This window comes from Sarcophilus harrisii, chromosome 5, assembly GCF_902635505.1.
Source record: "Sarcophilus harrisii chromosome 5, mSarHar1.11, whole genome shotgun sequence".
Taxonomy (NCBI): domain Eukaryota; kingdom Metazoa; phylum Chordata; class Mammalia; order Dasyuromorphia; family Dasyuridae; genus Sarcophilus; species Sarcophilus harrisii.
The window spans coordinates 46,705,360-46,731,858 of record NC_045430.1 but is presented as its reverse complement, the minus strand read 5'-3'; the positions used below and the strand labels follow the sequence as shown (position 1 = coordinate 46,731,858).

The 26,499-nt window shown below is 33.5% G+C and overlaps 1 protein-coding gene across 1 annotated transcript in view; it reads left to right on the top strand.

Moving 5' to 3' along the window:
- Positions 1–26,499, top strand: part of METTL25 (methyltransferase like 25) — a 160,923-nt gene that overhangs the window by 101,172 nt on the left and 33,252 nt on the right. Inside the window, exons 6-7 of the mRNA XM_003770965.4 lie at positions 14,426–14,520; positions 26,342–26,371. Coding sequence (XP_003771013.1) covers positions 14,426–14,520; positions 26,342–26,371 — 125 coding nt within the window. The remainder of the gene's footprint in view (positions 1–14,425; positions 14,521–26,341; positions 26,372–26,499) is intronic.

The window sequence follows — 26,499 nt, the reverse complement described above, 5'->3', positions numbered from 1 at the left end:
TAGTTCCCATATAATTTAGATCCTATATTGGAATGAAATGAGACACATATAATCCATCTAATAGTTAACTGAAAGTGGTTTGCCAACCTATAGCAGGGGGAAGATATTCACTTTGGATATCTAAGGAGAATTTCAATTGATTCAAGCAAGAGCAGTTTCCTGGTATTACTTATATTGTTCATCTACATTCAGAAGCCTTAGGGCAAGAGGTGAAACTTCTTTCTGTAAATGCCTCAAAATCGTTGATTCATAAATAACTATTTCGAACCCAAAAAAAGAACATAGTTAGGTCATTCCACATAAATAACTATTTCGAACCCAAAAAAAGAACATAGTTAGGTCATTCCACTAAAATTTCCTCTCTCTTGTTTAGGCTTTCCAAGTCTCTTAATTGATTTTTATCCTATTCTTCCCAATCTAAAGATCATTTTTCAGTAGGAAAAAAAAAAGTAATAGAAGCATATTTGTATTGCCTTCAGTATGATTTCATCTTGGGTCCTTTGCAATTGTTCCGAATTAATGTCTTGATTAAAATAGCTAAGTCTTTCACAGTATTGAATAAGTGAAATGATAGCAGACATCCTTGCTTTACTCCTGATCTTAGTGTGAAGGTTTCAAGTTTATCTTGGTTACATTTAAATAATGGTTGCTCTTAAGAGGGTCCATTGATTCCTATGCTTTATAATATTTTTTAATAGGAATAGGTGTTGTATTTTTTTTTTTTTTGCATCTTTTAATGTAATAAGATTTCTCTTGATTTTGTTCTTGATATGGTCAATTATGTTGATAGTTTTCCTGTTACTGAATAAACCCTGCATTCTTGGTATAAATCCTGTCTGATCATAATGTATGACATATTGCTGTAATTGCCTTGCTAGTATTTTATTTAATTTTTTTTGCATTTATATTCATTAAGGAATTTGGCCTATAATTTTCTTTCTCATTTTGTGTTTTCTATGGTTAACTGCAACTGATAAATTCAAACATACCAAATTAAATAATACACACACACACACACACACACACACACACACACACACACACACACACTAAAAAGCAATTTCAGATCTCTCAGCCGTTAGATTTTTCAAATTATTTATCCAAATAAGGAAGTGTAGAAGTGGTAAAACTTTGTCTTTTCTATTAAATGAATCTGAAATTCCACTTTATTTGAAGACATCTTTACCTTGACTCTTCTCACTAAACAAATTGCCATCTACATATTACTATTCCATGGGTTTTCTTTATTAAAAATCTATGGCTAAAGATCAAATATGTCATTGAATATATCTTTAATGCAGAAGTTATTAACCATTTTGGTATCAATGCAATGTGGTAAAGTATGTGGCTTAGAACAATGCTTTTAAATACTGTAATGAGAGATCATCATGCATCAGTGATTTAATTTAATGACATAAACAAACAATGAGATTTATGTGTTTACACTTGAATGTTGTATATACAATAATATAATACTATATGTGTATATATAAACACACACATATATGTCTTTCATTTGTGTTGCCATTCAGTCTTTTCATGATTCTATTTGAATTTTTCTTGGCAAAGATACTGGCATAGTTTCCCATTTCCTTTTCCAGATTATTTTACAAATGAGGAAACCTGGGAAAACAGGGTTAAGTGACTTGCCTAGGGCTACAAAGCTAGTAAGTATCTGAGGCCAGATTTGAATTCCGGAAAATGTCTTCCTAACTACAAATGTGTGGATCTTTCCACTGTGCCACGTTTGTAGTCTTAGAAAATACAAATAGCTCCACTTTTAGAAGACATTTTTAATGCTACATTCATCTCTTTTAAAAAGACTTAGATTTGGATATTAAGTTATTAGAAAAGCTATTAGAAATAATTGTTTTCTTTTTTTTGTTTTGAGATCTGCCACACTATATATTACACCTTGAAAATTTATATATTCATTTTTATCTGATTCATGTAATTTGTAAGATTCTAAAATGTAAAAGTTATACTTTTAACTCAAACTAAATCCAGCAGTGAGATTTTTCATTCATAATTTTAGTTTATAAATAATTTTACAAATGCTACAATAGAACTTGATTTTGAGAGATTGATTGGTTTTTTGTATTTTTTTTATCATACTATGTGTGGTATACAAGTTCTGATGCATCAAAACAACATTGGTTTTATATTTAGAGCCAATGTTAATGAAAAAATTATGTATCCTGAACATACATTTTATTTATATTTGAGTTTTTATAATTTTAGTTTGTAAATAATTTTTCCATAAATTCTTTTAACCTAGTAAATTGCATAAAAGAATACCTTTATAGAGATTTCTTCTTACAGTGATTTTGTTCAGTGAGTAAAGTAGTAAACAAAAAGAGAAATTAAACATCCCTTTGTGTGGGAAGAGTCAGTTGCAAGACCCCTTTTTCCAGTCATCAGGTACAAAGAGAAAGCATTTGTTTAATCACTACAGGGAGAGGCCCAGATACACCTGGGAGCCATCGCAACTGGTCCATGTGCTTCTGGAACCTGGCCAGCTTCCAGCCTGCCTGAACCTTCTCATTGAATAGACAAAAGGATATAACCATCCTTGACCAATGGTCACCAATGTTGGCTGCCTCCTAGAGGTCCCGTCACTTTCTGCAACTTTCTGTATCCTAGGGTTCAGAGTTCATCCCTCCAGAGATTAAATAACCTCCCCAGGGTCCCAGCTCTGGGAACAGGGATCATGTGTCTCAATTCTGAGAAATACTTCATCCAATCAGTCCCATTCACCTTCTTCCCGTATAACTATATTAGTATATTTCCATAAACATTCATTAAACATCTCACTGATGATATTCTTGTAGCACTTTAATTTCTACCAGAATACCTAACAGATCTGTGAAACCCCTAACTCTGATGACCTGACCATGCCCTTGTTGAGGTCTGAGAAATGAGGGTTGAGAGATCCCCTGACAGCAATGTGGTCCCCTGGCCAGTCGCAGGCTTTGCGAAAGAATTCACAAATCCCAGTGAATACAGGCTCGAGGTTTGTGGCAGAATGGGTTATTGTAATTCTCAGTGTAATAATACACTGAGAAGAAAATATATTCATCATTGGGCAAAATCATATTAGGACTTTTGCAAAAAATCTGGGGACACAGTGCTTAATATATTAGGCTTCTTTGGCCTTGAGCCAGGGACCAATCTCCTGATGAATTTGAGGGACCAATTTTCAATTCAATAGAGAGCATTGACTCCAGGCCAAAAGATTTCCAATTGAATGAGATTATTTATCTGGGAGTTTCCCCTATAAACAGGAGGGTGGGGCCCCTCCCAGAGGGCTTTGAGATTTCTAACCCAGGGCCACACTTCCCCATCCCAAGATCTCAGTTTATATCAAAAATAAGTAAATAAATATTTGTGTGTGTGTGTGTGTGTATGTATAAATATCTGCATATATATATATATATATGTCTATCTACTTACCTACCTTTCCATCTATCTGTATGTTTGCCTATCTGATGTGGACTTTGAACTTAACTCTCTTCCCTTGTCTGTCAGAAGATTATATGGCTATTATCAGGCATAAGCAAGTCCTAGATTATCCTGTTTGTGTAGAGTGATTTGTAAAAATGAAATTCTTTATTGTCTGTCCCTATCTTTAAACAGCCTTTGAGATGTTGATTAGCAAGTCTTTAGCAGTTCTGGGACCTGGTCTACCTGGTGCATTGCATCTGGCTCCTCCTTGATTGATCACTCCCTCTGAGCTGCCAAATTCTTCCTGGCACTTCCCCCTCCTCTCCTGAGAAACCCCCAAATTGTATTTCTACTATTAAAAAAAATCTGCCCAGGATGAAGATCTTTGCTAAGATCTTTTCAGGACTTAGTTACTAGGAGATTACTCTCTTCTTCCTCAGAGTGCTTTCGCTTTAATGACATCTTTCTCTTTACTATAGCTTCATTATGGTTAGTCTGCTAAACTCCTCTGTGGATTAGAATGTCAGTTAATGGTATATTCAGACATGTTCCTTTAATAGAGTCTTCCAAATGCTCTATTCTATTTCATATTTGCTGTTCCTGGTGCCTATTGTACTTCTACATTTTGTCTGTAATCTTTGCTCCTAAAGAAGCCCACCTTTTGGCAAAGAGAATGGTCATTATTAATTTCTCACTTTTATTTCAAACTAGGAATTTGTATCCATACTGTAATGCTGGAGAAACTGAGGCAAGATAGAGATTAGAGAGATTTTAATATATTATTTGAAAGGGAGAGATTGTGCTGGGATCATGCTGGCCCCAGGGTTGATGTCTAAAGCATTCAGCTGCTAATGTGAGTTCTCAATGATATATTATATGCAGGTGGCTCAGCTACAGGGGTAGACCGAGGTAGGGGTGGAGTCAAAGCAGTGAGAGTGGGAAAGGACTATCAATCTGGTTCTGACAGGGTGGGGGGAAGCACAGGACATTCTGATAAATTGGGATTACAGAATGGGCAGAAGCACTGGATATTCTGATGATGTCTAAGATAGAAGGTCTTTCTCCTTATCCGGATCATCATGATTAGGAGGGAGGAGTGGTATTGCAGGATTGAGCAAAACAATTAGGGGCTAAGTCAGGACAGTTAGGGAAACTGAGCTAGGACAGTAAGAGACAACTGTGGCACAACATTCCATACTCTCTTCTGAATATTCAAATCATTGAATTATCTTCCTCTAGATATCTGGAAAATCTTAGCACCATAATTTTGACCAAGGCTATGTGAAGCAAATAAACCAAAATAAAACTAGAAAAATGCAAGGACTTATGGCAAGGACAAGTCTCTTCCTGATAGCCCCAGAGTTAACAGCAGTACAAAGGCTCCCTGTTGCAAGCATGTCAGGTCCTCTGCAGTTGGGGTACCATCTCAGCCAAAGAATCCAGTTTGAGATGGACAGTTCACTGTGAGTTAGGTCTGTGGTCATTTGTGCATTTTAACTCAGTCTCTCGCTTACAGAGCAGCCGGGCTCAAGGGCTCAAGGTCAATTCAGAGGGGCAACCCACTCCAGAGAATAAGGGTGAGGCTTGGAGTAGCTTTACCTGTCCCCGCCCAGAGGAACAAACAGAGCTGCAGAAAAGATCCAGATTTCTGAGCAGAGTATCCACAGTTAAATCAAAGCCGGCAACCCCAAACTTTTAGAGGCCTAATACAAAACTGCAAGGTCCTTTGAGGATGCTGAAATACTAATTAAGGAACTGGGGTTACAGGAGTGGAGAAACAGATCAAAGAAACTGCCAGTCCCAAGACAGGTGTCTGATTTCTGGCTGTTTCTAAAAAATAATCTCCCCAGAAAAACTGAGTTTTCCAGGGCAATTCCAACAGAATAAGGGGTTTCAAAGTTAAAGCATAACCAGCATATCTAGTAAATTTAAGGACTTCCAATTCAATCTGAACTAGTGAGATAGAGGGTGGGGCAGAAGTACCTAAGGCAAAGTGAATAGGAGCTAGGGATTCCCATTCTTTCAGGTATGGAAAAAAACCTACCAGTTTCCCCAATTTCTTATCTCTTCCTTACTTTTTTTCTCATGGAAAGGAATTATCAGATAACCATCCCACACATAAATCCCAAGAGTGGGATTCCTATACATAACAGATTAGTACAGTACAGTTTCCTAAAAATCCCACAAACATAACAGCAATAATTACACAAGTTTAACAATTTCCATCCCAAATCTTAAAACACAGTAATAGATGACCCAGTCAGGGTTTAAAAGTCATTCATCAATCATTCCTACATTCCCCCATATCAGTCCAAAGTACGCTGGGAGCAGGGGAGGTGGTTTTTCAAAAACTGCTTTGTGCTGAGAATGGGTGGAGACTCTTCAGTCCAGGGAGGGGGATAAGCGTGGTATGGTATGCTGTCAATCAAAGCAAATCGAGGTCCCAAAGTCAATATCTATAATTTGACCAATGAAAAAACAAAACAAAACACAAATCTAACAAATAAAAGTTAGAACAATCTGAAAGAGAAAGACTGGTCCATAAGGACTGCTACGAGATATGGCAAGGGCAAAATAGATTGTCCAGCAGCTTTGTCCTTTCATTATTTAGAAACTTTTTAAAAACACTTGCCTATCATAGACACAATATCCAGTAACAGATAGATGACCAGATTAAATACTTATTTGCCTAAGTATTTAGGATATAATGATTATATATAACCAGATTGGAAACAGCAAGGTATGACATAATTAAATTGCATTAACAGTTTCTATTGCTCATTGCTCTGATTGTAGAAATCAGTCACAGGAGGAAAAAATGCAGGGATATGACTATAACAATATAAGCAATCAAAATTGATCCCTAAGCTCACACAGGATAAATAGCTATTTTAATCCAGTTTTACTCCAGATAATTGTCCCAATGGAGCTTTAAAATTCCAAAATAATATTAACTATAAGCCCAATAAATTTTACCCTCCAAATAACAAATCCCATTAACCAAAGTTTCAGATAAATCGTAAACAGTTATTTACCATAACTTTATTTGATAAACAGTAAGAAATTTGTCCCTGTAAGTTCATAACTTAGAACAATTGTCTTTCATATCTAAGGAGATGTTTTATAAGTGAATAATGATACATACAAATCAGTTTGCTTTTAAAATACTCAATACATAGACAAATATCTCAAATTGCACATGATCCATAACAGAAACATTTTCAAAAGGACAAAGAAAAAAAAAAACTTATTTTCAGAGGCCCTTTAAATGACTTCAGGATGACCCAATACAATCAATTAAAACTTAGATAGAATATCCTATGCAGGATACCACATAAAAGAATCTAAGAGGTTCTTAAAAATATTAAGCTTTTAGAAATAACAATACCAAATTATAGATCACATTTATGACCATATTCCTTAACAAAGGAAACCATTATGTAGCTAAAAAAACAAATATTCAATCAATTAACTTTAAAGTGGGTGGGCCTATCTCTTAAATCACAGTTTGCTCCTTTCAGCCAAGAACCAGGAGGCTGAAACTTGATTTTTTAAAAATGGCTAGAACACACTTAGGGGAAGGGAGGAGGAGAGGATTCTATATCCTCTTTCTATATCAGGCTTAATGGCCTCCCTACTTCCCTTCCCCTATTCCACATGGCATTTCTCCTAACTCCCGACCCCCACTCAACAATTCTCCATCCTTCCCCTTTCCCTTAGCTATACTTTAAACAACTCCCAACCTTTCTAATTAGATGCTCCATTGCTAAAGTAGCAGAAAACAGTGGGGAGGTGAGTTTAATCTTCACCTTTGAAAACAAAAGATCCCTTTTCTCCCTATCCCACCCAACTTCTTTTCCACATGCAAATTTTCCTTCTTGTCTCTCCTAAATCATATTCAAAACTGTTAAGATTCACAATACCGTGAATAGTTAAATGACCACATAAAACCCACAGGTCCAGCAGAGTTGAATTTAAAGTATTAACTAATAATGTTAACAAATTACCCAATGTATTTTAGAAGGTGACATACTTTACCTAATTAGAGACATGTGACACTTTTCAGGCAAGTTAACAGAACTTCCCTTTAACAAGAAATTGTTCTTAAGGTTTTATACTCAAAAGATAACCAAATCTAGTCTGCATAGGCAACAGTAAAATTATTTCCTACAATTTTAAAACTGCCCAAAATTGTTTTTGGTTTTGTTTTTTTTCACTTAGTGAAAAACTTTTCCCCAAGTTTCAAAGCAATTAGCATAAACTCCTTCTCCAGAAGCCTTATCTGCCCAGGCCAGCCTAGGCCAGGCTTGAATTTGAATCAGGTAAGGTTTTAATTGCTCTTTCCCTTAGAAACCCTACTAACCAGCTTTGAAAACTGCTCCTGCCAGTCTTAAAATAGCCCAGTTTTGTTGTTGTTGTTCTTTTTTTACTTAGAAATTAGTGCAACAAGTTAAAAAGTTTAAAATCACAAGCAAATTTTATACTAAGTACAGTTGCAACATTGAAATGATCAATTCTTAATCATTGTTCTTAAACCTTTAGCAGAGCTTTTTAACCAACAAAACAGATAAGTCACATAGAACACAGAACACAAACCACACAGACATAGACTGCACAATTACAGCATTAAACAAAACATTTAACACATATAATCAGATAATGCCCAAAAAGGTGCTCAGAATCAGATCAGACCAGATGTGTTTTAGAAGACACCCAAAACAGAAAGTATCATCCAGCATTCTGGAATGATTCCCTTCTCAGAATTTAACGCCCATCAGCATTTTATTTGAGAATTCAGATGCTAGCACAGACAAACAGAGCAGGTGAACAGATCAGATTATGTCCTAAGACATCCAGACCTACTCTCCGTTGGCCGAATGGAGGTGTCCATTGTAGGGCATGGCTGTGGCTGAAAACTGCTCTCTTTCCCGGAGACTGGAAAAAATCCAGAGGGCCAGCCTCTCCAAGCCAAGAACGCAGGTCCTCAACCACCCCAAGGCTCAAGGGGGAGACCCAAAGGTCTCTAATCTCTAATCCTGCTCTCATTTTCTAATATCTTGGTGGGACCTCCAAAATGTAATGCTGGAGAAACTGAGGCAAGATAGAGATTGGGGCGCACAGGACATTCTGATAAATTGGGAATACAGAATGGGGAGAAGCAATGGATATTCTGATGATGTTTAAGATAGAAGGTCTTTCTCCTTATCTGGCTCATCATGATTAGGAGGGAGAAGTGGTGTTGCAGGATTGAACAGAATAATTAGGAACTGAATCAGGACAATTAGGGAAAATGAGTCAGGACAATAAAACTGTGGCACAACATGACCCCATCATATCTATCTAATCACTTGATGGACAGCCTAATACAGCCCAATTTTGATTAGCTAATTACAATCTGGTCCTCAAAAGATAATCAAGGTTCATTCCTTTGGCCATCCTCACAACTTTTTCAGTTTAATTAGGAATTAACACAGCTTATACTATATTTGCATAGCCTAGAATAAAAAGGAAAGGATAAAAAGGGAAAAAAAGGAAGAGGAGGAAGAAGGAAATGAAAAAGGAAAGGGGAAAAAAGTCTTTGATGGAAGGGTATATTTATATGAGAATTAATTTGTTAATAATATTTATTTTAAGTATATTAATATACTAATGTGCATTTAGTAGGTTTTGAAACATAAATTAGTGATCATTTACTTTAAAATTAGTTACTATTTTTAGCAGGTAATTAATTAACTACTGAGAAATTAATCTTCCTCTCTCCTTACCTAATCTTTGACTATAGTGAGGGGATAATTAGTTATTCTAACCCAAAACTGAGGTGTTAGGAGCTTGGTGAGCTCTATGTCTGAAATCTAGAAAACCTGATTCAAATTTGGCCTCAGATGTTTACTGGCTGTATGACTTGGGGCAAGTCACTTAACTTCTGTTGGCGTAGGAGGCATTTAAATGGCTTAATATGTTATTTTTGATTAACAGTAAATAAAGCAATGTCCCTGAAGTAAAGAAATCCTGAATTCTAATGCAAGTTTCAGAAATAGCAAGAGTGAAAAAGTGTATGTAAAATGGAATCAGTTTCAATTATCACCAATGTTATGCCACAAAAATAGCACCACTAACCTGTATATGCCAAAATGTTTGTGGCGGCCCTGTTTGTAGTGGCTAGAAACTGGAAACTGAATGGATGCCCATCAATTGGAGAATGGTTGGGTAAATTGTGGCATATGAATGTTATGGAATATTATAGTTCTGTAAGAAATGACCAGCAGGATGAATACAGAGAGGCTTGGAGAGATTTACATGAACTGATGCTAAGTGAAATGAGCAGAACCAGGAGACCATTATACAATTCAACAACAATACTGTATGAGGATGCATTCTGATGGAGGTGGATTTCTTCGACAAAGAGAAGATCTAATTCAGTTCAAATTGATCAATGATGGACAGAATCAGCTACACCCAGTAAAGGAACACTGAGAAATGAATGTGGACTACTTGCATTTTTGTTTTTCTTCCCAGGTTATTTTTACTTTCTGAATCCAATTTTTCTTGTGCAACCAAGAGAACTGTACGGATCTACACACATATATTGTATCTAGGATATACTTTAACATGTTTAACATGTATAAGACTGACTGCCGTCTAGGGGAGGAGGTGGAGGGAGGGAGGGAGGAGAAAAGTTGGAACAGAAGTGAGTGCAAGGAATAATGTAAAAAATTACCCATGCATGCATATGTAATGTCAACAAAAATCTATAACTTAAAAAATAATAAAAAAAATAAAGAAAAACAGTGAACATACCAAAAAAAGAAAAAAAAAGAAAAAGAAAAAAAAATAGCACCACTAACAAAACTGTAAACTATCAATATTATTGTTATCATTGCCATTATTGGATAGGCATGGAGTTTAGGTTTTTCACTTTTTTTTCATCAGAATACCATACCAACATAGTTGTTTTTAATGTTTTAAGAATAATTTTACCTCTTTTCTAATGTTAATATCTCTGAAAAGTTATTTGAATTTTTTCTTGAATATGCTGTTGAACAACATACTCATAAAAATAGGCAGCCATAATTACCATGAATGTAAATAAATATAATTTTTAGAAAAATAATAGCTGTATTCTGTGCTATCGAATTTTCTTGATAGTTTCCAAATGAACCTACTTTTATTGAAGATATTGTACTACTGTGATTATCATTAGATAGAGAAAAATCAGGATTCTATAGAAAATTAATAAAAGAATCACTGCTATCAGGATTAAGTGCACAAGAACTGTGATATGTTTGAATTTTGAGAGAAATTGCTTTGGTAGAATGGAAGACAGTATAGAATTGAAAGCCTATGTGGAATGTAGTAGAATTCCTTTCTTTTTTAAGTTTCCAGAGCAGATGGAAGCATTACCAAAAAGAATTCTTTTGAACTTTATAATGCTTCTGGTAATTTTTATACATTATTACCACTTGTTCTTTTAAGCCCCAGAGGGAACAACTAGGAACAACGAGTCGAAGTCATTGGGGCCCTTTTCAGCCCCTAGTATCCCTTTGTTCTGTAATCCTTTTTCTCTAAACCTGTAAATATAGAAGTTTCCATGTCCTGTGGTATTTGGGGGCTTCACTGGCCAATCCTTGATATGAAGGAAAACTTTGTAACAAAAATATAGTTATATAAAAATAAAATTGACTGTTTAAAGAAATTTCATAGAACCAAAGACAGCTGGAAGAAGTAATAGAATTCATCTCATCCAACCCTACTTATTTTGTAATTGAGGTTTAGGCATGTTAAATAATTTACCAAAGGTCATAGAAAGTAGTAAATGGAAGAATTGGAATTTTAACTCTGGTCATCTTGAGTCCAAATCAGGATGATATAACCCCTATTTAGAAATCTGCAAGTATAGAATGATATTGTCAAGTGAATCAGAATTGGATTAGGTGCCTTGAGTACCCTTTTAATTCAGATACTGTAATTTCACCACTATGATTATTATGGATAATGAAAGTGATAACTATAATAATAGCTCACATTTTTGTATATTTTAATATCTGTAGCAGATTTTAAAATAACTCTATGAAGTTCATAGTATAGCCATTATGTAAATGATGTACTGTGAAAAACTAATTCAGTTCAACAGACATTTATTGAACATCTCCTATGAGCTATGTGCAGTGTATGGATCATTGCAATGTTAGCTATTAGGGAAGATACAGTGTTTAGATAAGATGTGGTCCATGGCCTTACTAATTTTAAATTCTTGAAGGAGAATATTACCTATATCCTAATAATCATAATTACTTAGAAAATATGAGTATATTAGAGATGTGAAATTAATAAAGGAAATCCAAGGGGGAAATGGTCATTCTTAGTGAAGAATAAGAAAATAAGAAAAACTTCTTCTAAATTAGACATGAAAAGGCGAATAAGTGAGTGAATGAATAAAATGCCATGTATAAAATACACTGTGCTGGGCACTTTGAGAAAGTACTTTTAATGAACTAAAACTTCACCTTGAAAAGTGATCATTCTAACAATTATTTTTTTTACAATTCTAGATATCTAGAGGTAATCAAATAAAGTCTTTGAAAACACTGAAGTTTTCTCTAAGGAGATGAGTAGTAAATAGGTCAATAAGGACCCATACGCACAAAAAATATTTATAGGAGCATTTTCTGTTACATCAAACTATAGGAAATGGGGAAGGGACTGTCAAAGTGGTCAAACAAATTATAATATATATATAAAAACCTGGAAAGACCTTTATGGACTGATGTAGAATGAAATGAGTAGAATAAAAACAAAATTATCCAAAGACTACAACATTGTAAAGGGGAGTAAGGGAGGAGTTCCAATAATCCTGACTCTAATCCAGCTTTTGAGCTACTATATTACCTACTTGTCTCACTAATCATGTTTTTGACTTTATGGCAGGAAGGTGGTTCTACTATGAGACAGTTGTTTTCTGGCATGGTGATTTTGTGGTTTTATTTTGCTTGACAATATTGATTTGTTTATTATTATGATAGATTGTTTATTATTTTGTTTGCAAAAGGTGAAGAGTTGGGGAGGATTGGAAAATTGGAGTGATAATGATCCTTAAAAAAAAAAAAGAAAGAAAAAAATAACATTAAGAAATCACTAAAGAGAAAGAGTAGAAGAATGTTCAGAAGGAGACATAGATATATAAGATAATGTCAGAACTACCACATTTAATTTGGAATATACAAGTAGAAAGACATTATATTGTGGAGAATTGTACCTTCATTTGTGTCCTTCTTTTCACATTCTTCTTTATGAGTAAATGTTTCCATTTATTAATGCTTATTTCATTCATAATAATTAAAAGGGATTGCTTTTAAAATAATCTGAAGAAATTAAAAGATACATTTACTTCCTTCTAGGCTCAATTCAGCTGGCTCACTTCTTCAAGCTTTCCTGATCCCTCTAATTATTAATGAACTAGTCTTCAAGATATATATATATATATATATATATATTTGTCTGAACACATTGTATCTCCTCTTTTCCTCATAAAATGTAAAAAGAATCTTTGATGAGCTTTCATTTAGTCTTTGTATCTCCAAAGAATAGTGTTAGTGCCATGAATTGAATTTGAAGTCCACTGATAATGAACCCCTATGCTTCCCTAGAGTGGTCTTCAGGAAACGCACATGGTCTATTACTGGGATCATTGTTAAAGCATTTCCACTTAAGAGAACTTTCTTTACGGGCTTAGCCCTTGGGAATCAAAGATTTCCATTACAACTCAGTGCAACATTAGAGTAGAACTTTTTTTAGGATTCATTATGTTAGTAAACAAAAAATAAAATAATAAATAAACTTCCTTACAGATGTAATAAATATGTCATGGATTATTATTGGAGTGTGTTGAGCAATAGTGAAAGTATTGAGAATTTTTAACTTTTTTCTGTGTATCATGGACCTCTTGGGCAGTCTGGTAAAGCCTCTGAACCCCTTCTGAGATATATGCTTTTAAATAATTGAAGGAAATGATAACTTTTAGTGAGATAAAGCTTTCTTAACCTTTTTTTCCCCCCATAGAATTCTTTGATTATAGTACAAAAATCTGGACTACTTTTCATAAAATGTTTTTAAAGGCATAAAATAAAATACATAAAATTTTAAAAGTAACCAATTATATTGAAAACCAAGTTTGAGTCTATATTTGAAAAGACAAAATTTCTACAAGTAGCCCTGTTAATTGCTACATAATTAAAAATCAACATAGAAGCTTTGAACATTGAAAAGGCAATGTAATTTTAGTAGTTTAGCCATGAAAAAGATCTGTAGTATTAAATACGGAATGTTGATTTTGGTTATTGCTTAATTATTATTAATGCATCTGAACCAAATTGAATCATAGTTTGGAGCCTCTGCAACATGAATAAATGAACCTCTTTGCAGCTGGTCTTTTCTGGAAAGCAAAAATAATGGATAAAAATAAAATTAGCTTGCAACACTGAGTGAAAATTGTTCGATGATGGATTGCCAAAATATTATATTTGGAGTAATTTATATCAGAAAATTAGAATAGCAATAAGTTTTATATATTAGCTATCAGTGCTATATATTTAATGTATATATTAAAATAAAATACACACACTAATGAGCTGTTTACCAGCATTTTTTTTTTTTTTTTTTGTAAATCACTGATTGCTTATTGCTTTTAGTCTCAGTATATAAGAAGATTCTTTCTGTACTAAATTGCCCTTGCTAAATCTTGGAGAAATAGTTTTGGCAAATGAGTTGCTTTTAGACCTAGGACTTAAATACAAAACAGCTGTTGTTGAGCAAATACCATTTTCATAAAACTAATATGCTTTCAGTTAATGGACTGGAATGAATTGTTAAACATCACTGCTACCATGTTTAACTACTGTTTGTCTTTCTCAATAGATGATTTACACCAAGTGAAAGAGGAAGAATTTTAGTTAAGTAATCTATATTGTTTTTCTTCCCTCTGTAGATTCCACTCTGGAAATGTGGGGCTTTCCTCTGTGCCAGTACTTAAAGGAAGAGGGCTGGTGCTGTGGTCGAAATGCCAGAATGTCAGCATGCTTGGTATGGTTCTATTTCTCTTCCCCCCCTCCCTCCTTTACTAAGAGCTTTATCCAGATGTTACAAAATTCATTGTCCCTGATTTATTAGGCTAAAGACATGACTCATACCCCAGATTCTTCAGAATATTATCATTAAATACTGTTGTGCATCATAACTTAAGATAAAAGAAAATGGGTTAACCTTTCAACTTTACACATTAAACACATAATGTTATGGTTATCAATTGTAATTAAATCTAGATTACATTATTTTAATGTTTTATAGCTGTCCTCACTCAGTCACCGGATTAATTAACATTATTCTTTTATCAGCAGTTCTAAGATTGAGGTTTTTTTGAAACTAAATTGACATTAAGATTGTGAATATGTGTGAAAGTGTATATGTGTGTCTGTGAGGGGAGGGAGAAAGAGGACAGAGACAGAGACAGAGAGATTCATTGTTTAAATAAATACTTAAAAAGGTCAAACATTTGCCTATTAAATTAAGAGTACCAAGTGCCTAATTCAACCAGAATTAGTAACTCAGTAACTAAAAATTAGTCAACAAGCATGTATTGTTCCTTATTTACACTTACAGTGGATATTATAAAGAATGTACAAAATAAATATTTCTTCAAAAGTGGAGGAAATGATAAAAACTGACTCTAATTAGGAAAAACTGGTTGCTCAAATATAAATGATAGATATTGTTCATCCCATTCTAGAATTCATAATAAACAGGAGGAAAATTATACATAGTTTGACATGAATGCTATTTGAAAGCATGTGTTGAAAAGCCAATTAGGATCTCATAGCCCAAAGTCCAGTAGCACTTAATTATGCCAAATTAGATGGAGTCACTAGGTAAAGAGGAAACACACTACAAGATAATAATAATAGAACTATCAGAAGTGATAACTGAGTTGATCTTTAACAAATAAATAGTGAATTGGAGTTAAACAAATATTCTTGTTTTTTTAAAAATGATGGAGTCCTCAAGCTATATAGACTATTAAGTGACTTAAATTCCTAACAAAATTTTAGAATATACTATCACAGTGATTATTGGTAATTTTTTACAAAGGAGTATGGTGAACTCATATCTAGGATGGCTTTACCAGGAACAGGTCATGTCAGGTCATGTTTTTAATAATAATTAAGAGAGAGAAAGAATTCCTAGTTGTTTTCTTTTTAAAAATTTATTATTTGCTGAAAAATTACCCGTGCATATATTTTGTAAGTAAAAAAGCTATAATTAAAAAAAAAATTATTGTTATCTTTTGTTTTTACTTCACAGTCATTTTCCTTTAATAGCTTTCCTTCTTTCCCATTGAGCCTTCCCTTATAATAAAAGAAAACATTTAAGCAAAATGAGCAGTGCAGTGGACAAGTCTGAGAGCATCTGTATGCTCTATTGAGAGGAGAGAAATGTGTTTTATCATTAGATGTTCAGGTTCACAATTGGGCATTACAGTTAATTTGAATTCAGCTTCATTTGTTTTTTAGTGTTGTTTTCATGTCATTATTGTAGTCATTGCTTGTATTAACACTTTATTATATCACTGCTACTACATGTCATACTTGGGGCACTCAGTAGTATAAAAACCCCAAATTGGTTCATGCCCTGATTTCATTTACTTATCAGTGTGTCACCCTATTCCAAGTTGTGTAGTATTCAAGTTGCCCAGTAGGTAGTGAGTGCTGACCTTGATGTGTGAGGTAGCTAGTATTTCCTTTTTCTTAGCCTATGATCCATATATCTAGTGATCCCAAAAAATCCCAAAAAAAGGGAGAAATGTTTCTCCCTTTATTTCCTTATGAATATGTGCATATGAAAGCCTTGGTAAAGATTGAAATATCTCCATTGACCATCAGAGAGTACTCAATATTTTCGTAAGCAACTTCATCAACAAGCCTCCATCTCAGCACATTCATACAGATAGGGTTCAGAGAGCACATAAGGAATAAAACTGAATTGATCTTTTAAATTTCAAAATTACAAACTAGAATAAGGGTCTAAAATCTTGTTTTAATATTTTGATAACTGTGTATCTTAAGTCTGGCCCAACCTACAAGAAGCCATCAATGTGTGACATGAGTGAGTATCATCTTATAGATTATATAGATTTTTCAACAAACTAGGCAGAAAACTTGAACTCTATGCTGACCTCTCCATCCAGAGGCAAGCATCTTTTTCAAGCATGTAATTCCCCTTTTCTTTGCCTAGTCTGATGTGAAAGTCGTGCTAAATTTGGAGTAGATGGCATGACCTTGAATAAATCACTTAAATTCTCAGGACTTAATTTTCTCATCTATAAAATGATATAATAAAACATGAGGGACTCTATGGAACTCTCCAGTTGTGTATGTGTGAGTGTGTGTAATAAATATGTATGCATGTATGTGTATATATATATATATATATGAATGTATGTGTGTATATATTTATCTATGTGTATGTATGTATATTATATATATATATATATATATATATATATATATATATATATATATATAAAATACTATATGATCACTGAATTTTTATGGTCATTAAATTTTTGTTGTTAAGTCATTTCTGTCATGTCTGATTTTTCATAACACTTTTTGGTATTTTTTTGGCAAAAGTGCCACTCCTTCTCTAACTCATTTTATAAATGAGGAAACTGAGACAAATAGAATTAAATGATTTGTCCAGGATCACACAGCTAGTAAGAATCTGAGGAGAGATTTGAATTTAGGAAGATGAGTCTTCCTGACCCAGGTCCTGTCCTGGCACTCTTTTTATTATACCACCTAGCAGCCCCACAAATTCATTGAATAAGGTTATTCATTGAGTTTGATCTTTCAAGAACCTTGAATAATTTTTCATTTTTGCCTAGGAGACACCTTGTTGAAAAAAAAAAACTAGTAAGCAGTATTTTGCTCTAATAAAATTATTTTTTTCATAATAAGCAATAAATGCAGTTGTAATGTTCTTCTCTAAAATATAAAGTTCTCTGGGAGCAGGTTTCTTGGGGGGCTTCTGGGAGTAGCCTTTGTTTCAGTTCAAAGTAATAATCACCTCAAATGTAGCCAGCTGTTAAAGTCCAAATCCTTTATTTTTTCCATCCAAGTCTTGTTCTTCCTTGAGCTCAGTTAGCTTTCTTAGAGGCCTATCTCTCTCCATGATTCCAAGATCTCTTATCACTAGTCCTTTGCCTCTTCCAGTTTTTGCCTCTAGCTCCCTCTGAATCACCAGCCAGCACAAAAGTGGAAGTTGGAATGAATCTGACTCCACCTCCCAAAGTGGGCTTGTGGGCTTCTGACTTGTGAATCTTTTCCACTGAATCCTGACTTGTGAATCTCCCGAAGTGCATCCTGGCTGAGGCTCCTAGCTTATATATGCTCTCTTAAAGATATAAACTCCAATAAGTACTAAATACATAATCATTGTCTCTATCAATTCCAATGACTTAGCACCTTGTTTCAAGTTCTGGCCCATACCATGCAGTGAGATCTTATATTCTCTACATCTTTTAGTTTCTTGTTATCACAAGTTTACGTTAGTTTAGACTAGAATACCAGCATCGCCAATATGGAGACAGGAAAGCTTAACCCAACTGGAGTAGTACAATACATTGATACTTCAGAAAGTATCTTTACTGAATAGACATCCTTCTGTTAACTAGTAGCTTGTCTGTCAGTGTGTCATTTCATTACAATCCTGAATCACTAGACCAATCCAAATCCAGCCCAACCTGCAAAAAGCCAACAGTGTATGACATGGCCACCTAAAAAGTTAAAAAATACTTAAGCTGCAGTGAAGAAGATGAATTCAGAATGAAATAAGTCATGTTCTATTAGACCTATCCAATTAGATCTTAAGGATTGTGCTCATTTCTGGGGGACACAATTTATAAAAGACATTGAAGAGCTGGGAGTGTTTTCAAGGTGGCTATATCAAGGATATTGAGAGTACTGAAGACCATACCATATTAGGACTAGTTGAAAGAAGTGAGTATGTTTAGTTTAGCCTTGGAGATATATGAGTCATCCTCAAGTATTTGAAAGGTTGGCTTGCAGAAAAGGGACTTGGATTCATGCTGCTTGATCCCAGGAATTAGTACCAATATATGAAAGTTAAAGGGAGATAGGATTTTTGCTTATATAAGGAAAAGATTTCTAATAATTAGAGATTTCCAAAAATTGAACAACCTTCTTAGGAGATATTTAATTTATTTTTGTCAGTGGAGTTCTTGAATACTTGCAGGGATTGGAAATCCATTACTGTTTGAGCCAGTCCATTTGATTTTTGGATGTTGTTTTCCTGACATTAGGCATTGCCCTCTTTATTGCTTGGAATCAGTGATTGTCAGTGCAGCCTAAGGTTATGCTAGTTTTTGTTTTGTCTTCCATGTCACACTAGTGACTCAGGAAATTTAAACATGGAGTTTAATAATATCCCCAGATCTTTTTCAAACTGCTATCTAACCATCCTTATATTCAATAAATTCAATATCTCATAAGAAGGTTGTTCAACTTTTGGAAAGCTCTAATTCTATTCTTTTAAACTTGTAACTTATAAACTCTTATAAACTTTTTTTGAACCCAAGTATAAAACTATTTGTCCCATCTGAATCCTATCTTTTCAGATTCAGCTCACTGCCCTGTCAGTAATTTTTTGGAATTTGACTCTATCATCCATTGTGTCAGCTATCCCTCACAGCTTTGTGTTATCCGCAAATTAATGAGCTTTCTATCTATATATTTCTTTAAGTCTTTGGTAATGAAGTGAACAGGACAAGGCCAAATCCAAAAGCACTTCTGAAAACCTCTTGCTAAATTGACATCAACTCATTAATGACAAACTGAACCCACCCATTCTGAATTCATTAAAATTTATAATCATCTAGCCCTTCATGTCTCTCCATCTTTTCTAAAAAGAATAGTATGAACTACTTAATCAAATCCTTTGTAAAAAATCAGGCATGATGTATTCATAAAATCCCCAGGTCTAACATTTTAGCAACTTTATACAACAGGAAAATAAAGTTAGTCTGACATGATTTATTCTTTGTGATCACTGCTGTCTTCTTCAGATAAATACATCTCCTTCTCAAATTTGCATAAATTATTTGTTCCTGACCTGTAATTAAAGCCTTTTCATGCTTGTATTGGTTTGATAGAACACACTATAGAGTGATCCTGACATTGTGATGTCACTTTGGTCCTCTTCAATTATGAAAAACAATGAATGAATAAATGAACAATCTTTTCCAGATGTTCACTCACCATCTTTTTAATGATCTGTTAGAGAATTTTCCCAAGCATTGGGCTTTCTGTACATTTGGGAGTAGCTCTGATACCCTGTGCTTCCTGTATCATTCTCTTGCCTTCTTATCACCCTCTGGAGGAATTTTTGGCTTTGTTACCACATAAAGAAAGAAGTTCTAGCCTTCTATCATTATATACTACCATGTATTAGTTTACCTTCTAACCTCCTTACTATTTTTTCAGTCATCTGACTTGGTTAATCAGATCCCTTTAAGTTTTTTGTTCGTTTTTGTTTTTTGCTGAGGCAATTGGAGTTAAGTGACTTGCCCAGGGTCACACAGCTAGGAAGTGTTAAGTGTCTGAGGTCACATTTGAACTCAGGTCCTCATGACTTAAGGGCTGGTGCTCTATCCACTGCCCACCTAGCTGCCTCCCTTTAAGTTTTGAACATTGAGTAAATGTTACTTAAGGTACTTGGGCAAGATTCATATGGACTCTTTTTGTTTGATAACAATAAAATAAAATAAAATAAAATAACATACTAGTATGGCTACATTTACAAAGTGAAAGGAAGAGAGAAAGTGACATCCTGACAAGATGATCACAAAGAGGTCAGAGGCCTTCTTGGGAATGAGCAGTGGGGACGTACTAAGATGTTATGCTGACAAGACTTCAAAATTATTTTTATTTTAAAGAAATGTCAAAAGGACAAAAGCCTGAATTTTGATCCACTTGTGCTTATGCTTTTGAGGATCATAGAACTGTTTTATTGTCAGAATCAATCTGTCTAACTATAATGTTGTCTAACCCACATCTCTACATGTCTAGTGTGATAGGTTTTATTACAGTAGGAGAAAACCCATAGCATTTCATTGGATTGACAGTCTAAAAACCCTGACAGAAAAGGAAATGAGCTTAGTTTAGCTAACCTGTTGATGAATTTGTCAGTTTCTTTTATGATCACCAGATTACTTTTCTCTATATTCATTAGCCATTCTTTTAATAATATATTTTTGAATTTTTCTAGTTATTGCAGTCACTCTCATTGCCTTTTGTAGCCTCCATTCTTTTCCTATATATATTTTAATTTAGGACATTTGCCCTTTGCCAATCCTTTCAATTCTTATTCTTCATACTCTTTCAAAGATCACTATGAGCAGCTCAGCAATTAGATCTACCAATTCTTTCTATACCTTCAGATGGAGTTTATCTGAACCTGTCAGCTCACTTGTACTCATAAAGGACAACCAGGTTCTTGGGTTTTAACTCCATGTCAATTACTTTTATGCTGTTCTTCCCAGTCCAAAGATTTATTTTGGTTGGCAAAGAAAACAAAAGCAAAATCAAAGTGGATGAGTTTTACTTCCTCTCTCATCCTTTGTCATTATCAGTGAATTGTAATCATCCTACCCGTTCTTTGATGTTTGTTATCCCCAAATATTTTTTATAAGACTTTTTGTCATTCTTAGCATTCCTTGCCAACTTAGCTTCTTCTGAACTTTTACATTCCTGTCATTCATCTCTTTCCAGAAATTGTTTGCCTGTCTATTCTGTAACTTATTCCAAAAGAGTCTAATCACATTAGATAGACAAAACCATCCAATATAATAGGATTCAGTTCAGTTCCCTTTTATCCAGGTACCTTCTAACTACTCTTATAAAGTTTCATCTGAATCACCAACTTAAAGATTTCCACCAAAACAATTTATCTTATCCAAGATGAGCCTAACCTCCCTACAGTAAGGATTTTTAAGTACCTCTTCTGTGCAAAGCATTATACCAGTATCCAATACCCAGTACAGCTGTCCATTCTAAATATATTCCCTAAAGATTATCTGTGAAATCCTACACAATGAACTTTGGTTTTGTATTGAGTTTAAAATGTAGAGAATTATTTCTTTCTTTAAAATAAAAAAAAACCTAAGTTGTATGATCATAGTTTCATTAGACTTATAGATAAAAGAAACTTTTGAGCTCAGTAAGTCTAAATGTCACCCTCTATCCCTCATTTTAAAGATGAAGCCAAACACTTAAAATTATTTTACCATGATGTAACTTGGGAATAGATAGAAAAGGATGGAAGAATCAAGTAAGATATTGCTAATTGATATATAAACTTCCACATTCCTACCCTTCACTCTGGTTCTGATTTGGTTGTTTGCCTAAGCATATCCTTTAAGAAGAAGAAAGAAGAAAGAAGGAGGAAGAGGAGGGCTTTAAGAAGAATATTTAGTTGTCTATTTTAAAGCAAACAAACCAAAAATCACGTTTCCACCAAACCCATTCATTTGTATTTTAATACATCTTTCTGGAAATGAACTTAGTTCCTATTGCCCACAAATATTAGTGTGCTCTGGAGCTAACTGCCACCAGAGGATAATATTGTCCCTGAAAAGTTCCATGCTGTTGTGTCTTTTGCCTTTCTCCTTGTAGGAACATAGGAGTTATTTTTACTAGAGAGTAATAAATTGTTTTATTTTGTTTTGTTTTTTAAATGAAGTCAGACTGTTCTACATGCTGAAATGAGCAAAACATTCAGACCACCTAGTCCACAAGCAGACCATAGTTAATGTCAATTCAAGATAACATATCAAATTCCATTAATGAAAATTTAAGGTATCAAATCCTTTTTTTTATTAGCCTTTTTTTATTAGTCACATCATAATGAAATGTATTCTGCCACATTCACTTAGAAAAAAAGCTATATCTGTAATGTTGTTGACTGACTTTCTGGCCAACTCAAATTACTGTCAGAATTAGACCTTTCTAAAAAAAAATATTGAATTTTCATTTGTACTCCACAACCAAATCCTAATTGAAGAATTTGGAGACAGTTCATAGAAGAGTCATAAAGATGATTCAAGAAGCTAGAAATAAAATTTTTGAGAAGTGTCTCAAACAACTGAGGTTATTTAATTAAGGGGTAGTATTCTTTGAGTATTTGAACAGCTATTAAACTGATGATGACCAGCTGTTATTCATTTTCTTCTGAGACAAGAGAAAATAGATTAACTTTAGCAGGAAGGATTTAGTTATAAAGATTTTCCTGAGCAATTAAACATTGAGACTAAATTACTGAGATTATAGAATCTTCTTTTCTAAGGAAAGTTTTTTTTTTTTTTTTAAAGTAAGGAAATTAAGAATTAAAAGTTGAATTTAATTTTTTAAAAATCTTCATCTTCCTTTTTTTATCTCCTTTTTCAGATTACATTGTTGACTTTTCTAATTTTTATCTAGTCCTTTAAAAAAAAAATTATGAGTCTGTTTTTAATTACCATGTGAACTATGCTTTTTCTTAACTAATAACCAGACTAATGAAATAGAAACTATTTAAAACTTACTACATTGTACTTCCTACAAGTTTAATATCTGTGAAATAGCTCTTTACAATTGTCTAATACTTATAATATCTGTAATATTAATTTTCAAGAGAAAGTGTGGCATTGTGGATACATCTATCAGTCTGACTTTGTGTGGAAAAGACTTAGGTTTAAGCCCATGCCTCAATCAAGCATGCACTGCCTAGTGATTTTGGGAAAGCTACAAAGATACCACAATTCCCCAAAGCAACTTTTTATATAACTTTGACTTTCAGAACAGTTGCTGATCTGTATTTGAAGATGATTTTTTTTATTTGGAATCCTATTCCCCATGGACTCATAGATTAGATCCCCCTACCCTTCTTCAGCTTCCTTTCAAGAGATTGATTTTAATAAAGTCTAGCTCATAATGAGAATGATAATTTACTTAATGAATAATATCAATAAATACAATTTGAATATCATATTTTCCCATTGAACACTCTAACCAGGCATGTCCTAGAGTTAAATTCTATTGATTTCCAAGTCAGTTATTAAATTTTCTGTGTAAGCATTTGCACCTTTGATAGGGTACAGGTTCTAATAGTAATCCAGAGGTCCCTGACCTTGGAGTGCTATTGTCCTAATAATCTGTCTGTCAATGATTCTAAAGTCTTCTGGGCTTAGAAATATGATAATATAATTATATATTTCTTTCCCTAGATTTTAGAAAAGATATAGAAGTGATCCTGAGGTCCTCTGACTCTAGAATGCTATTGTTCAAAAACTCTTTCTGTCAATGATTCTAAAGTCTTTCATGCCTTAGGATAGTCCTATAAACATTACTGATTGTCAGATAATTTGCTGGTCAGTGATAACTAAGTTCCTAAAATGATAATGAATAGACCACTCCTCAAACCTACCTGTAAGCCATAAAATTAGCAAATAAGCAACATGAAGCTCTGGTCTCTCTAATTTTGTCCTATAAAAATTAATCTTCTTTCTCCTGATTCTTTGCTAAATCTTTTTGGAACTTAGCCCACTTCAATTGGCATTACAATTACAATAAACTTTGCCCCTTGACTTGGAGATTGGATGGGTTCAAGTTTTAAAATTCTTTTGAGACACCTCAAGACACCAGTCTGTGTGTGATCCCAATCTTTTGGAGTCTCCATTTGAACCTCAACACCTTGAAAATAAGCTCCAAGTCAAGACTGAATTTCTTGTTGTATTGATTGTAAAAATCTAAGAAAATTATAGAGAAAAAAATTAATGATGCAAATAGAAATATTGTGCATACATTTCTTTTTTCCGAAAGCAACTTCTATTAACATAAACTCACTTTAAGAGGGAGGGAGAGGATCTTCAGCTTTCACTGTTAGTACATTTTCAACTTTGGCAACTCCTTTGTTAGAGCAAGCCTAGACTAAGCAAAACATCACTAAACACAAATGAGGATATATATATATATACACACACAGCAAGTACTCAGCTTGTTATGCATATTAATATCTTTTTCCTTATTAACTAGTTGCCACCAGCATATCATTTAAAAAACAAACAAACAAACAAAAAAAACCTACAGGCCTGTTTTATCAGAATTTTGTTTTATTTTATTTTTGATTATAGGTCTTTCTATCTCACCTAGTTTGGAGGTTCAGCAGACACTCACAGGCCCAACATTATTGTTGATTGTCACAGAATATTTGACTTGCTCTATTTCCAACCTGAACCAATTTACTTCTCCTTAAACAACCCAGTGGTTCCCTTGCTTATTGGGGCTCATGATGTTGGTGTCAGACTTAGTGCAAGCACTCAGTTAACTTTAGCCCAATTACACCTCAGAACTCTCTAACTGTAGCTATCTTCCAACCTTCTTCCCAAAGAGGAGACTATACATTACACCCAGTCCAACGGGCAGTTGTTCAAAGCATCTGTTAGCTGGCTTCTCCTCTAACACAGTATTTTGATTACTGGAATTGGCAGTTTTCATATATTTATGCCAAGTAGTGCTAATGTTTGTTTGTTTGTTTTTTTTCAGTTAGAGAAGCTATTGAGTTCGGAAAACCTTAAAATAGCCTCTTTTAATTGTGCTCATATTTTACAAATATTTTCTTAATTCAAAAAGTGAATACACTTATCATTATACAATTGTCACTGTTACTCTTTCTATTACTGTAGATAAATATTACATGCAAAAGATAGAGTGTAGGAAGAAAAAATATTAATATAGATTGTAAGAAGGAAAAAATATAAGTTGATACATTAGAGCTTTCTAGGAAGAGCTCCACATTCTGTGCATTTCAATTTTAATTCTAGTTGTAATTTTGAAAATAATCTGGAAGAGGCTTTGTTTCTAATATGTAAATTACTTGTAGTTTATTTGGTTTTGAAATAAAACTTAAATTGATAAATTATTTTATATTGAATATTAAAAAGTTTAAAAATTTTTGTTAGGTTATTGATGTTTAGTAGAAGTGCCAGAAAATAATGTACAAGCATGTTTTATTACCTGGAGAAATTTTTCTGAATGTAATAAGCAACATTATGTGAAATGATTGAAAGTGATTTTTATTTCCTTTTCTAATGATTTATCATCTTGGATCATAAAAAAAAATCCTATCCTAAAAAGAGCCTTTCAGCTAAATCTATGGATTTTAGTTTACTAGAAGATAAAATTAAATGCTTATCCAAAAATTTGGAGAATGACAACATTGAAAAATGTTATACAAAAATGTGTCCATATCTGTTTCTTCCTTCATAACACAACTAATATGGAAATATGTTTTACATGATTGCATATATATATAACCCATATCAAATTGCTTACTGTTTTAGATAGGGAGGAAGAAAGAGAGAGAGGGGGAAAAAATCTGGAACCCCCCCAAAATTTTTTTTAAATGAATGTTAAAAGTTGGCTTTTCATGTAATTAGAAAAAATAAAACACTTTTAAGAAATGCATCCATAATATCTACTGAAACATTTAATAGTTTCAATACTGGAAGGAATTCAAGAATATTTCCTTTTTTTTATACTTTCAAACTTCTTCAAAAGTTCAAGCACATAAAAATGGGCCCATCTCTATATACCCTATTAATAACCACCAAATAATTCAAGTACACTGATTAATATGCCTCAATGGTACTAACACTTTTGATTGTTTTAGCTTATGATGTATCACCTAATTAATCTTTTAAAATGTTATATTCACAAGCCTTTATATGGTATGTTTATAATATCTTGTAAGAGAAGTTTAAATATAACCACAGCCTCATTTCTTCTTTTTAAAGGCTTTGGAACGGGTTGTAGTCGGCCAAGGGGTAAGTGATATTGTTTATTATAACCCAATGGATGACCAAGATTTTTTTTTTTCTTTTGGAGTGCTCATTATCCCTGACCTGTTGGTGAACTTGCTGGTTTCTAAGAGAATGTCAGGAAATTCAGAAAT